This window comes from Delphinus delphis, chromosome 17 (assembly GCF_949987515.2).
Source record: "Delphinus delphis chromosome 17, mDelDel1.2, whole genome shotgun sequence".
Taxonomy (NCBI): Eukaryota; Metazoa; Chordata; class Mammalia; order Artiodactyla; family Delphinidae; genus Delphinus; species Delphinus delphis.
In genome coordinates, this window is record NC_082699.1 from 78,927,370 (window position 1) to 78,941,892 (window position 14,523).

Here is a 14,523-nt window from a genome sequence, read left to right on the forward strand (position 1 = left end):
AGGATCGCTGCCGGGATGCTCAGCAGCGGAGAGCAGTAGCCATTCAGACGTGCTGACCCGCAGGTGACTCCTGCGGGCCCCGGAGGAAGAGAGGGAGGGGCGCAGGGCAGGGGAGACTGGACCAGACAGGGATTGGCGCCAGGCCAGGGTGCCCTGGTCCGGAGTTTCCCACCTGTCCGGTGCGGCCAAGTGGCCCTGGTGCTGACAAGCCCGGACCCCGCTGCGGCTGGGGACCGAGGGACCAAGGGCCGAGAGCGCCCCTCTAGAGCTGCAGGGCGGGGGCTGCAGGCCACGGCCTGGACGCTTACCTGAACCCGCCCTGCAGCCGCCGGGCGCACCAACTCCCGGAGCCAGTCCCTGCGGTCCACGGATGCCCGGCGGCGCGAGGAGCTGGGAGACGAGCTGCAGCAGTTTGGGTTTCCTGCCCCGCAGACAGGTGAGTGGCAGCGGCTGGGCGGGGCTGACAACGCAAATGCACTAAAACCCTGGGAAGTGGGGAAAGTTGGTTTCAGGGGACTAGGTCTTTGGGCAAGTACTATACGTTATTAATTGTTGTTGCTTCTAAGTAATGACTGTAATAATTTTCCATAATTAGACTAACCTCTCAGGTGCCAGGCTCCTGTCTCCAGGCACACTGGATTTAGGGGAAGTGGTGTGAGGAGAAGGCGACTGTCGAGAATAAAAAACGGGTGGGGTGCTCAAGGGCTTTGCTGCGGCCGCCTGACGGTCTGACCGTAGCTCGGCTGCAGGGGCAGCAGCAGGCCTGTGATGCTGTAGGTCTGGGCCCACAGGTGACCCCGCGGCCGAGGAGTGGTCCCCGTGGAGCGTGTGCTCCAGCACCTGCGGTGAGGGCTGGCAGACTCGCACGCGCTTCTGTGTGTCGTCCTCCTACAGCACGCAGTGCAGCGGGCCCCTGCGGGAGCAGCGGCTGTGCAACAACTCCGCTGTGTGTCCAGGTGGGCGGCGCGCCGTGGGGGGCGGGGGAATAACAGGAGCAGGGGGCGGGGCGTCCGGGTCAGAGGGCGGGGCATCAGGGGCGGGTGACCGGGCTGCGGGCTCGGGCAGACAGGGGTCGCAGAGTGCTTTGTTCCTTCCGTAGTGCATGGCGCCTGGGACGAGTGGTCGCCTTGGAGCCTGTGCTCCAGCACCTGCGGCCGCGGCTTCCGGGACCGCACGCGCACCTGCAGGCCACCCCAGTTTGGAGGCAACCCCTGTGAGGGCCCGGAGAAGCAAACCAAGTTCTGCAACATCGCTCTGTGCCCTGGTAGGTGAGAGGGAGGGCGCTGGGTGAGGTGGGACAGGGGCGGGAAGGGAAGGGAAGGGCCCAGTGGGCCACCGGCCAGCCCTGCCCTGGGAGCCCCGCTTTGCCCGCTCAGACCCACCCGCTAGGGGGCTCAGGTTGGAAGCTCAGGCTGTGATCAGGCTGAAGGTTGGAGACCTTGGGGCGTTCTCACTCGCGTACCGTGGGCGTTGGGGTGATGGGCCCTCTTGGGTGTCACACCCATGCCTCAGACTTCGTGGGGGGGGGCACACCTGTGGGGTGTTCACACCTGTGCCCCAGGCTGGGTGTGGGCCCTGGGTGTTCACGCTGCCTTCCTGTCCCCTTCCTCCCCTGGGCCGGGCAGTGGATGGAAACTGGAATGAGTGGTCAAGCTGGAGCTCGTGCTCCGCCAGCTGCTCTCAGGGCCGGCAGCAGCGCACGCGCGAGTGCAACGGGCCTTCGTACGGGGGCGCCGAGTGCCAGGGCCACTGGGTGGAAACGCGAGACTGCTTCCTGCAGCAGTGTCCAGGTCAGGGCCATGCTCCAGGGCCTGCGGGTGGGGGGATCTGGTGGGCGTGAGCCACTCGGGAGGGGTGAGACCTCGGGGGGCTCCTGGTGGGCCCTTGTACACGGCCCTGGGGGGTGTGGGGGGCGGGGGGGTGACCGTGAGGGACCAGTGCACAGGAGGCATTTGTCTGATCCTGTATCAGTCTGGGCTCTGGCTTCCCCGCCCTGGGTCTCGACTTCTTTCTCCTCGTGGCTTCCTGCCCCTGCGTCCCTGTGTCCGCACCCTCCTCACCCCCATCCTCGTGGCTCTGTGCATGGCCGTGTCCCACAGTGGACGGGAAGTGGCAGGCCTGGACGCCGTGGGGCGGCTGCAGCGTCACGTGTGGAGGTGGCACGCAGCGGCGGGAGCGCGCCTGCTTGGGGCCCTTCTTCGGGGGAGCAGCCTGCCGGGGCCCACAAGATGAATACCGGCAGTGCAGTGCCCAGCGGTGTCCCGGTGAGCGTCCCGCACTCCCACCCCACCGCTGGACTCTGGGGAGGGGCCTCCTGAGTGGCGGGGGAGGGAGCTTGGAGCTTAGTTCTGCTGGGGAAGGACTCCCCCTCGTGAGGGTAGATGTCTCGCAAGGGCCTTGGCCTTCCTGACCCTGTTGCCAGGTCTCGGCCCGCCCCCCGTGCCCCACCCCCACTCACGTGTCTAGCCCCTTGGCAGAGCCGCATGAGATCTGCGCTGAGGACAGCTTGGGCGCTGTGATCTGGAAGGAGACCCCGGCCGGAGAGGTGGCTGCAGTGCGGTGTCCTCGCAACGCCACAGGTGAGGGCCGGTGGGGCAGGTGTTGTGCGGGGCTCTTGTCCTCTCCTCACAGAGGTGCAGGGGAGGCACCGAGATGCCCCTTCAGGCCCGCCCACGGAGCTGTCAGCTCAGGGCACGTGGCCCAGACCCTGCCCAGACAGCCCTGTGCACACAGAGGCTGGCACAGTACAGGCGGGGGTCCGGGGCCGCCGCGTCCTGAGAGCTCACCAGGAGCCAGCGCCAGCATGAAGCCCTTTAGTGCGATGTCCCACAAAGTCACCCATTTACACGTGGGAAACTGAGGCACAGAGGAATTAACACACTTGCCCTGGGCTTGGGGGCCATTAAGTAGGAAATTGGCTTTGAACACGGTCATCTTAATCCCCGTGCAACCCTGTGGAGTGATGGGAGGTGTGGAAGAAGCAGGGTGGGCTCCCAGAAGGGGCCGGACGCATCAAGCTTGGCTTGGTTTTCTTTGCCCCTCTTATCTGAGGAGTGCATGCAGTTTTGTACCCCTGTTTGCTGTGTGACATCCGGGAAGTGACTAAACCTCTCTGAACTTTGTTTTCCTTCTGTAAAACAAGTGTGTTGTGAGTTCCCCACCACCCGACAGGGCTGGTCCACGTGGTAGAGGCTGTGTATTTCCAGCTGTGGTTGTAGCCCCCCTACCCAGAATAATACATGTTCTGGGTAGCGTCTTACAAATACAGGGAAGCCAAATGAATAAATACACGTCACGGACTGGTGTGACTCCCCTGGCCTCTTGTCTGCATGTGCGACCTCTCGTCTGGCCTCTGCGCCATGCTGTGCAGCAGGTGTGGTGTCCTGTCCTGCCCCGTGGCTCCTGTTGGGTGACAGGGTTGTGGCAGTTCCCTAAGGTCATCACCACTGTGTGTGCACAGCTGTGCCCGGCTCCCTGGGAGTAAGTTCTGAGTCATAGGCTGTGCCTGTGTTCCAGGCCGTCGACACCTGATGCCAGTCAGCCCCGAGGCTGCCCAGTGTCCGCAGCACACCCGGGCCATCGGGGGCCCCCTGATCCCAGGGGTGGAGCTAGGCAGGGGCCGGGCCGTTGGGTTCTCCCTGGGGCTCTGGATAGGAAGGGGCCCGAGGAGAGGCCCTGGGCTGGACACTGAAGCCCCTCACTCGGCCCAGGGCTCTGCCTCCACGCCGGTGGGATGCCTGCAGGTTTGGCTCCTGCCAGGTGCCAGTGCTTGGCCTGTGGCGTCTGCTCAGAAATGCTTCGAGTGAGGGAATTCCCTGGCGGTCCAGTGCTTAGGACTCCGAGCTCTCGTTGCTGAGAGCCGGGGTGCAATCCCTGGTTGGGAATCTAAAATCCCACAAGCCACACGGCCAAACAAAACAAAACAAAGCAACAAACAAACAAACACTTAAAAAAAGAAATGTTTTGAGTGAAAGAAACTAAGGGATGCCTGGCCCCCACGCCAGCTCTGCTCTTGGAATGAGGCCACAGGCGAGTCCCTGCCCCTAGGGCTGCAGGGTCTCATCCGGAGGGGCTTGTGCCTGGGAGCCGGGGGTGGGCCTCCCACCCGGGACACGGGCATGTACCAGAGAAGTGGGAGACGGAGCTGACCCCCCGTCTCCGCAGGCCTCATCCTGCGACGCTGTGAGCTGGACGAAGTGGGCATCGCCTACTGGGAGCCCCCCACCTACATCCGCTGTGTCTCCATCGACTACCGGAACATCCAGATGATGGTGAGGCCGGCCCCGGGGTCTCCCGCCCCACCCGTCACTCCAGGGCTCGCCTCTGCCCTCCGTCCTCAGACATAGCCCTGTGTCCCCAGTGGCACACCCTGTGGACGTGAGTCAGCCACAGCCACTGGCTGCGGGCTGCAGAGGACCCTCTGGGCATGGGAGGTCCTTGGTACCTGCAGAATCATGGCACTCATACCCTCCACCTCCCCAGACCCGGGAGCACCTGGCAAAGGCTCAGCGCGGGCTGCCCGGAGAGGGGGTCTCCGAGGTCATCCAGACACTGGTAGAGATCTCCCAGGACGGGACCAGCTACAGCGGGGACCTGCTCTCCACCATCGATGTCCTGAGGAACATGACAGAGATCTTCCGGAGGGCGTACTACAGCCCCACCCCGGGGGATGTACAGGTGGGCGCCCAGGAGGGCGGTCCTCCCCCCCAGCGTTAGACCGAGCCCTGACCGCAGATGGAGCCCTGACCCTGGTCACGTCTGGGCCGTGATTCTGTGCCTCATCCTCTGCTCACTGGCCTTTCTCCCTCTTCCTTTCAGAACTTTGTCCAGATCATCAGCAACCTGCTGGCGGAGGAGAACCGGGACAAGTGGGAGGAGGCCCAGCTGGTAGGGATGCCAGTCCGGGACCCTTGCGGCCAGAGCAGCAGGATGGGCGCGGGCCTCTCTGGTGGCTCCCTGAGCCCCAGGCCAGCTCAGGGTGGGGTCTTGGGTTCAAATCCCAGCACAGCCTCTGCCAGTCTCGTGACTTTGAGGACGTCACTTATCCTTCCGGGCCTCGGCTTCCCCGCCCGTCAGAGGACGCACCACGCGGGGCTTGGGGAGGGGCATGAGAAAACGTGTTGGCCGTGGGGTACACACCGGGACGTGGCGTTTTCTCATCTGGAGAAATTGGTCCGCCTCCCTTCCTCCCAGGCTGACCTGGAACCTGCCAATACTCCTGTGCCCTGGGCAGCACCCGGAGTGGGGACCGCAGTGGCCGGAGACCCTCCGCTCTCCTCCCAGCTGGACCCCTGGCCACCGGGCTGGAGCGCAGCGGCCCCTCTGGCCTCAGGGTTCCCGTGCACACAGTGGCGATGGAGACTCAGGTCCCCGTCTGCTTCCCAAGTCAGGTCCAGAGCCCTGCGGGGCTAGGGAGTGACCGACAGGACCCTGATGAGGAGGGAACAGACGAGGGAAGGAGGCCGGCGGAGGCAGAGCAGTGAGAGGGCGTGTCCCTGCTGGGGCGCAGGGGTCTTTGGGGACCCTGAGCTCCGGTTGTCGGCGTTCTCGGCGCGGCTGCTCCCCGCTATGTCCCTGACCCCCGCCTCCCCTCCAGATGGGCCCCAACGCCAAGGAGCTGTTCCGGCTGGTGGAGGACTTCGTGGACGTCATCGGCTTCCGCATGAAGGACTTGCGGGACGCGTACCAGGTGACAGACAACCTGGGTAAGCCCAGCCCTCGCTGCGCCGACCTCCAGGCCCCTGCCCCGCAGTCATGGGCAGGGCGGTTCGGTCAGTCTCCTTGTCTATAAACAAGCAGCGCCAGGTGCCTCCTGCAGGACCACCGGGCCGGGTTCTAAGATGACCTCTGTATCCTCAGGTGCACAGACCCGAGTCTTCTGATGATGGTCTGATGTGACCCCGGGAGGGGGTCGGTGTAGGGGCTCTCAGACCCATACAAGGTCCTGGAGAGCTCGAATCGTGGGACACACCAGGAAGTCCCAGCCACAGCCAGTCCCTTGCTTCCACCTCCCTGGGGCTGGGGGCCAACTTGTACTTGTCCCCACCCCGCCCCGGGGCCCCCAGTGCAGGGACCTTGAAGGCAGGACTCTGTGGTCCTCCGCTCCCCGAAGTGCCTCGTCACAGGGGCCTGGCTCCACCCAGCTCCGTGGCACTGAGCGACTCTCTCTGATGGGAAGGCAGGGGCGCTGGCCTTGTGGGTCCGAAGGAGCAGTAAGTGGGCCGGGACCTGAGAGCTCGGTGGCGACCGTCGGCACAAATACTAGAGCAGTTACATTTAACGATTGTCATCCGCGTCCTCTTAAATAGCTCTTTTGGGCCTCATTTGTCAAGTCCTCCCTGTTTTGGGGTGCCTCCCCCGACAGTCTCCATTGTCAGGGTTCCTCCTCACGGTGGGGAACCCAGGAGTGGGCGCTGGACCCGGCTGTGGTCCTGACAGCACCTAGGAGGGAGATTGTCGCATCCCTTGCAGAGACACTCGGGCCTCTAGTGACATATCCTAGCTCAGCTGTGCTGCCTTAGCACACACCTGGGGACCTGCCTGGGCCGGGACAAACGTTTGCTAAACTGCAGGTTCCCAGAGTGCTGGCTGGCCCTGCCTTTCTGCCTTAGAGCTCAGGACCCCAGAGCTGGGGAGACCTCTGAGGCCAGGGGATCAGGGACAGCCATCATCTCGCAGGTGGGGAGACTTGGGCCTGGGGGGTCAGGTGCTAATGGAGGTCACCTGGCAGGTGGGATCAGTGGTGGCACCAGGCCGGCTGGGACTTCCTTGCCTTCCTTCCCTTCCTCGCTGGGCTGACTGGGCCTTTCTTCACGGTGAGATGGGAGTGGCCCAGAGAGGGGAGGGCTTTCATGAAGCCTTGCGTGAGCGGGCATGGGACCGGGTGGCTACTGCAGCTCTCAGCCCCCCTGGCCCAGGACCTCACTGTGGAGTCTGGTTCCCCAGCCGCCCAGCCCCGCCCGTGGTCCCTGGAGGGGCGCTCAGGGCCCACCCTTTGTCACCAAAGGAGGCCCTGGAGTCCTTCCCATTAGTCCTCACTAGCCATCCCACCCCACGCACCCTCACACCCCCGATCACCCCCTAGCCCCCCCATATACTCACACACCCATGTACCCCACACGCCTACACACCCTACACATTACCCATGCACCCCATGCACCCCGTGTACCCTACACCCCCAATTCACCCCCTACACCCGTCATATACTCACATACCCGTGTACCCTACACCCCGTGCGCCCCACGCACCCCGCACACCGTGCACTCCATGCACCCCCATTCACCCCCTATACCCCACGCATATACTCACACACCCCATGTACCCTATGCACCCATACACCCTGTACACCCCACGCACCCTGCACACCCATACACCCTGTACACCCCACGCACCCTGCACACCCATACGCCCTGTACACCCCATGCGCCCTACACATCATACACTCCCTACGCCCTGCTGCTGGAACACCTGCCCCAGGAATCCAAGCAGCCTAACCTCCTCCAGGGGCCTCCGGAGGCCACCTCCTCAGGGAGGACTTCCTGACCACCTTGTTTGGAAGTGCCCCACCCAGGGGTCATCACTGCCCAACAGACCACAGTCCATCTATTTCTTCCCTACTTGGGTCACTGTCTGTTTCCTCCGCTCCCTGTCAGCTCTGGGAGAGGGTCTCGCTTTCCTCTGCATCCTCAGCGTTAGAACAGTCCCAGGCACATGGTTGGGGTTCGGAAGCGTGTGGCGCGGATGAATTTGCTTCTTCGTTCTGTCCTTGGTGAGGGCCTCAGCCACAGAGGGCCAGCCATGTGCTGGGCTGGGCGCCCAGAGAGGGGCGCCCGTCCCTCTTGCAGGGAAGGTGCCCTGGGCCCCAGAGCTGACCACACAGGTGCAGGGAGGGCATGGCCAGTGGGGGAGGGGGGCACGTCCGGGTAAGCCAGGCCTGGAGGGGTACAGGAGTGCGGGCAGGCGCTGCACAAGCAAAGGTATGGAGGTGGGCATCAGCTGGTCAGTGGGGTTTTGCTGGGGAAGAGAGCCCAGGGTTGGGGGAAGGCCAGGTGACAGCCGGGCAGGTGAGGCTGTTGGTTCCTAAGCCCCTACCCCTTCCCCCTACATCTAAGGCCGCCCCGGTGCAGACCCCAACCCAGGCCGTGGGTGCTGGGTGAGGGGAGCAGTGTCTGCCTGGAGTGAGTGTGCCTGGAATGAAGGGGCTCAGAGACGATGGGACCCCACCCCACCCGCTCCTGTCCTCCCAGGCCCGTCTGCCGCTCCACCTCTGGGAAGCCTGGGGCGGGCTGGACAGAGCCCACTGGGGCTGGTGTCTTCAGGAGGCCTGCCAGGCGCCCACAGGGAGAGCTCGGGAGAAACAGCTACATGCTGCCAGCTCTCCCTGCCCTGGCCTCTCCCCATACGTGCTGTGTCCCCGCAGCCCGTCCCCCTCCACCCTGAGTGGAGCCCTTCCCCACACCCAGCACCTTCCTTCCCGGGTCCCCACTCCACCTTGGTCCATCTGTTGGCCCCTTTACAGTCCCGGCCCTGTGAGGGGGGATCTGTCCCTGTCCCTGTTACAGAGCAGAGCCCAAAGGGGGAGGGCTGGGCTCCAGTGTCCCAGGGAGGGGCACCAAGGTGGACACCACGCCCTGTGGGTCCCTCTGTGGCCGCAGACCTGCCCACAGAACCCGTCTCTGGCACCTCTGGGGCCACGGGGACTGGGTCCAGGCCTGGGTCCTCATAAGGGCCATAGGGCTCCTGCTGGGGTGGGAGTGTCATTTGAGGGCTTGGAAGGAACCAGGAAGCCGCCTGGGCCCTGGACCTCATGGGGAGGCTGGTGTCAGGCTCCCGCCTGGCTGGGTGGCCCCATGCGCGCTGCACCCACTCTGAGCCAGGAGCACCCCCGTGTCATGGTCCTGGGCTCCAGGGCCCCCTCCCCGTTCCAGGGCCGAGGCTCCTCTCGTGAACCGGCTTTGCGTCTCACTGTCTCTGTCTCCCTTCGTCTCTGTCGTCTCTCACTCCCTCCCGAACCCCAGTTCTCAGCATCCACAAGCTCCCGGCCAGTGGAGCCACGGACATCAGCTTCCCTATGAAGGGCTGGCGGGCCACGGGCGACTGGGCCAAGGTGCCAGAGGACAGGGTCACTGTGTCCAAGAGCGTCTTCTCCACGGGGCTGGCAGGTGAGGAGCCTCGGGGTGTGGGAGGGGCCCCCCAGGGTCCGAGGCTACCCCCCAGGAAGTTCCTTCTGGAGTCTGGCCTGCTGCTTCAAGAGCTAGGGTGGCGTCCGTTTCTTCTCAGTGTTCCCCAGGTTGCCCCCTCCTCCAGGAAGCCCTCCCTGCCCTCCCTGTGTTGGGAGACTCCCAGGCAATCTTGGCTGAATGGACCAATGGACGCCCTCACCACAGGGAGGGAGAGGGTCTTGCCTGGGTCACACAGAAGGTGACTCTGGTTCCCAGGAAGATGAACTGTGCCCTGCCAGCCCCCGGGTCTCAGGAGTCACTCAGGGGGACCCAGGCAGTCCCCCCAGCTCCAGGCAGTGCTGCGTCCGCAGTCGGTGGGGGGAAACACACTCCCCTTGCCCAAGCAGGGTCCCGGTTTGTGGGTGGCCAGGAGGAGGGTGACCGCGGTGCTCTCTTCCAGAGGCTGATGACTCGTCCGTGTTCGTGGTGGGCACCGTGCTCTACAGAAACCTGGGCAGCTTCCTGGCGCTGCAGAGGTGGGCACCGCGGGCACGCGGGGTGGGGGTCAGGGAGGCCAGGCCTGGGGGAGGTGAGGGCGCAGGGCTCCCGACCCCGACACGGCCCGCCGGCTCTCCCCCAGGAACACGACCGTCCTGAACTCCAAGGTCATCTCGGTGACCGTGAAGCCCCCTCCCCGCTCCCTGCTCACACCCCTGGAGATCGAGTTCGCCCACATGTACAACGTGAGTGCCCTCCGTGTGCACGTCTGCGTGCGCGTGCCCCTCTGCCTGATCCCACGTGTGGTGCGTGCTCACACGTCCCCACCTCGCATCAGCCTTGAGGGAGAGCTCCTTTACGCCCAAGTGACAGGTGGGGATGCAGGCTGGCAGAGCTGCGGGGACTTGCCCAGGGTCACCCAGCAGGGCCGTGTGGGAGCTCAACCCAGCCCCGTCGGCCTGGCCGTTCCCTCGGGAAAGAGAGAGTCGTCCTCTGCTGAGAAACGCACCTGCCCCGGCCTCACGGACCCTCTACACCCTGCTCCTTGGGGCTTTCCCTCGGGCCTCAGAGCAGCCGGCGCCACGAAGCCCTGGGACCAGCCGAGCGCCGGGAGCCGCCCCGGTTACCCAGCCAGGACAGGGCAGCGCCGGGCCAGGTTGTGGGAAGAGCCGGGCCTGCCTTTCCCGCTGTGAGGCCTTGGGGCTTTGCTCAGCCTCTCTGTGCCTTGGCTTCCCTCCCTTACAAGTGGGAACCCTGCTGTTACCGCACCGCAGCCCTCGGGATGGGGGTGTCTGCTGAGCCCCACCTGTGCCCCCGGCCCCAGGCTTTCTGCGTTAGCCCGTTTTGCGTTCAGCTGGACTGGTCAGTGGGGCGTCTAGAGTGGGGCTTCGGCCGCTGCTGCCCAGCTCTGCTCAGAGAGGGGACAGAAGATACCCAAAGCCACACAGCAGGGCTAGGGGCTGAGCCAGTCCCTTCCCTGCTCTGGGCCTCAGTTCCTCCTCCTAAAACTCTGTCTCTGGGGAACAGCGGAGGGAGGGCGCCTGGCACGCCCACGGGTGGACCCCACAGTGACCCTCGGGTGCGGCTCATAGGGCGGCAGGTGGCCTGACCCCTCCCCTCTCTCCAGGGCACCACCAACCAGACCTGTATCCTGTGGGATGAGACGGATGTGTAAGTTCATCTGGGCTTTGTGGCCTCGGCCCGACTTGGTGGGCGGATGGGGGAGGAGGCTGACCCAGTAGGGGAGGGACACGGGCTTCGGGTTCCGGGCTTCCGACCGTCCCCCCGACCCCGTCTGTCAAGCACGGTCTCTCCCCGCCTAGTTCAGGCTCTGAGGCAGCAGGGGGCCCACCCAGCCGGCCTCACACTCCTCCCAGGGAAGTCCACGGTCAGGGGTCCCGAGGGGTGTGGAAGTCCCCCGGACCAGGAGCGCCGCCACTGACCGGGGCAGCTGGGTGACACCCAGAGGGGTCAGAGAGGAAGCAGAGGCGGGGGCTTCTGGGGTCCCAGGCCCAGTTTCCTGTGCGGCACGTGGCGCAGGCCTGCGCGCGGTGCGGAGAGCACAGGTGGGTGCGGGGCATCGGTCTGGACTGGCCGGGCTGTGATTCGGGTCACGGGGCCGTGTGGGCACCCAGCGCAGGGTGTCCTCCCAGACACAAGGAGGCAAAGGGAAAGGTGGGTGGGGTCTCGTGTACTCACAGGGAAGAGTTTGCAAAGGCCCTAAGGTGGGGGCGGCCCTCAGAGGGGAGGAGGGTCAGAATCTGGGGAGACCAGGCAGGAGAGAGCTTAACGTCAGGCTCCTGATGGGCCAGGTGGGCCTGGGGAGGGCTGGGCCTTCCCCCCAAGGGGTAGTCAGAGAGCTGCGTGTCATTGTTACCACCCGCCTCCCTCAGCCCTGGCACCGCCAGTCCCCAGGCCAGCACCCGGGCCAGGGGGTACATGCGGCGAGTCCCTCGTACTATGGGCAGTGCAGTGACGGAGGTGCGTCCCAGGAGGTCAGGGGGGGCTCCCGGAGTGGCTGACACTCAAGGAGGACACCTTTTCCCTGAAAAGAACGTGAGGGAGGGGTCTCGGGCAGAAGCACAGTTTGAGCAGAAGTGTGGAGGTCGGAAGGTACAGGGGGAACATGGGGCGTGGCCAGGAAGAACAGGCAGTTAGAGAGGTGCAGGGCTGCAGGGAGGCTGCAAGGGCCATGGGGCCAGTTTGTAGGGGCAGTGTGTCAGGAACTATGGGAACTGTTGGGGAGGGATGTGATCATCATGTATCCATCCATCCTCCACCCACCCATCCATCCACCCATCCCCCATTCATCTATCCATCCACCCACCCACCCTTCTATCCGTCTATCTACCCACTTACCTATCCTCCCACCCACGTATCTACCTATCCACTCACTCATCCACCCATCCACCCCCCATCCATCCACCCATCCACCCCCCCATCCATCCACCCATCCAACCCCCATCCATCCACCCATCCACCCCCCCATCCATCCACCCACCCACTCACTCATCCACCCATCCACCCCCCCATCCATCCACCCATCCATCCACCCCCCCATCCATCCACCCATCCATCTATCCACCCATCCACCCCCCCATCCACCCACCCATCCACCCCCCCATCCATCCATCCATCCACCCACCCACCCACCAATCTACCCATCTACCCACCCACCCACCCACCTATCCCCCAGTGATTACTGACCACTGAGAAGGCACTCCTCTACAAGGTCCTGGCCCTCAGCCTCCTCCTGTGCCTGATGAGTAGGAACAGGAAATTAGGAACGTATAGATCCCTGTGAAACTGTCAGGGCGTGCCACGTGCCAAGAAGTGGAGGCAGTAGATCTAGTGGCAGGTGGGGTGAGGTGCCTTTCAGAGCAGGTTCACGGAAACCTCTCTAGGGTGGTGTTTGAGCAGAGGCCTGACACAGCACTGTACACATGGGTGTCTGGGGACAAGCATTTTGGCAGAAGGAACAGGCAGTGCAAAGGCCCCGTGTGTGCAGGGAGTGTGCAGGCCATAGGGCAGACTGCACTGCCCTTTCCCACTCTGGCTCTGAGGGTGTGAGGACAGGATCTGGGGCCGGGAGCTGGGCTGGGGGAGAGCTGGGGCGGACCCTGGAACCCTGGGAAACTGGCCCTCTGGCTTTTGTTGTCGTCGACTGTTTTTCTCTGGATTTCGCAAGCGGCATAAACTCTTTGTACAAGATGGGGTATCAGAAAAGGGTGAAAAAAGAAAAAACAAGAAAGAGGGCCCACGTTCTCACAGTACCCAGGCTGGACCCCCTGGCCATCGTGGGAGGTTGTGCAGCGGCTGCATCCCTGATGTCAGCACAAGCCCCTCCCCACAGCCCAGAAACCCTCCCAACAGGCTGTTCAAAGGCTGCCTGCAGCTCCCCGGCAGTGCCCGGTTCACCCAGCGGCCCAGCATCCTCGCTTGGACAGCGCTGCTCACATTTCTGGTTTTTTCCTTGGCTTTGAGTCCCCCAGACCATTTCAAGGTCTTGGTAGTAAGTTGCTTTCCAGAGAGGTGGACCCGTCCCCTTTGCTCTCCCAGGGCAGCAGGTCGTGAGAGGTCTGGCCAGCCCAGTGTCAAGTTCACTGTCCTTTGGGGCTGCATAGTCTGGGGCAGATTCCACCCTCCAGAAGCCTCAGCCTTCCATCCCCATGGCGGAGTCTGCCTGCTTGCGTGTGAGAGCAGAGTGGGGGAAAGGACAGCGGCCAGGTCCGTGGGGTGCTCACCCCTGGCCGTGGCCTCCACTTGCCCTTCCTCCCTCAAGTGTGGGGAGCCCACCCACTGCCCCAGGCCTGCTTTGCTCACCGCTGGTCACCTCTGGATAGATGGGATTGTTAAGCTCTCTGCACCTCGCTCCAGGGCCCCGAGGACAGTGGGAAGGTGACAACAGCTGTGCTGTGTTTGAAGCCCCCTGAAGTGCATTTTGCCCACAAGCTCCCTGTTCAGTTCTGGGTGCAGCCCTGGGAGCCCTGCTGACTGTTCCTGTTACCGCTGGGGAATCTGAGGCTCCAGAAGGACTGTGGTCCAGCTCAGAGTGGGGACGAGGCATCTGATGCAGACTGGACAGCCTGGGACCCAGAGGCTGACAGTGGGGGAGGGGGGCCACGGGAGAGGGGGGCTGGCCCTGTCCCCTCCCCCGCCCTCCCCCCTGCTCTGTGCGGAACAGCACCTCCTTCCACCGCAGGGCGGGGCCCCTTCTCACATAAATGGGCTCAAAGGAGCCAAGGGTTTCCCAGGTGACCTGAAATGGGGACCAGGGACAGGGCCCCAGGTCTGTTTCCACCAGTGTGCCCAGGGATCAGGTCTGTGCTGGTATGGGCTTGTGTTTGTGTGTGTTTGGATGAGAAAGGGTCTCACGTGTCTGCAGAATTCTGTGTGTGGGGGGCGTGCCAGTGGGGGGTGAGAGCCGTCAGTGACCATCAGCTGAGAAGTAGTGATCTCTGACCCATGACTGGGCCCCAGTCACTGAAGGAGCCTAGTTTCCCAATCCCAGGCTGAGCCCTTGTCCTGGTCCCACGCTGAGCCCTGATCCTGGTCACACTGAGCCCTGGCCCTGGTCACACGCTGAGCCCTGACCCTGGTCACACTCTGAGCCCTGAACCTGGTCACACTCTGAGCCCTGACCCTGGTCACACTGAGCCCTGGCCCTGGTCACACGCTGAGCCCTGACCCTGGTCCCACGCTGAGCCCTGAGCCTGGTCACACTCTCAGCCCTGACCCTGGTCACACTCTCAGCCCTGACCCTGGTCACACTCTGAGCCCTGAACCTGGTCCCACGCTGAGCCCTGAGCCTGGTCACACTCTGAGCCCTGGCCCTGGTCACACTCTGAGCCCTGGCCCTGGTCAC

General features: G+C 64.0%; 1 protein-coding gene across 7 annotated transcripts in view; it reads left to right on the top strand.

Moving 5' to 3' along the window:
* The window catches only part of ADGRB1 (adhesion G protein-coupled receptor B1), an 82,768-nt gene that overhangs the window by 23,991 nt on the left and 44,254 nt on the right, over window positions 1-14,523 (top strand). For all 7 annotated transcript variants that reach the window (XM_059995258.1, XM_059995259.1, XM_059995260.1 and 4 more), the window contains 14 exons: window positions 326-436; window positions 792-956; window positions 1,100-1,264; window positions 1,626-1,790; window positions 2,100-2,264; window positions 2,478-2,579; window positions 4,165-4,271; window positions 4,483-4,677; window positions 4,819-4,887; window positions 5,597-5,705; window positions 9,018-9,161; window positions 9,622-9,697; window positions 9,802-9,904; window positions 10,786-10,829. In XM_059995258.1, coding sequence (XP_059851241.1) covers window positions 326-436; window positions 792-956; window positions 1,100-1,264; window positions 1,626-1,790; window positions 2,100-2,264; window positions 2,478-2,579; window positions 4,165-4,271; window positions 4,483-4,677; window positions 4,819-4,887; window positions 5,597-5,705; window positions 9,018-9,161; window positions 9,622-9,697; window positions 9,802-9,904; window positions 10,786-10,829 — 1,720 coding nt within the window. The remainder of the gene's footprint in view (window positions 1-325; window positions 437-791; window positions 957-1,099; window positions 1,265-1,625; window positions 1,791-2,099; window positions 2,265-2,477; window positions 2,580-4,164; window positions 4,272-4,482; window positions 4,678-4,818; window positions 4,888-5,596; window positions 5,706-9,017; window positions 9,162-9,621; window positions 9,698-9,801; window positions 9,905-10,785; window positions 10,830-14,523) is intronic.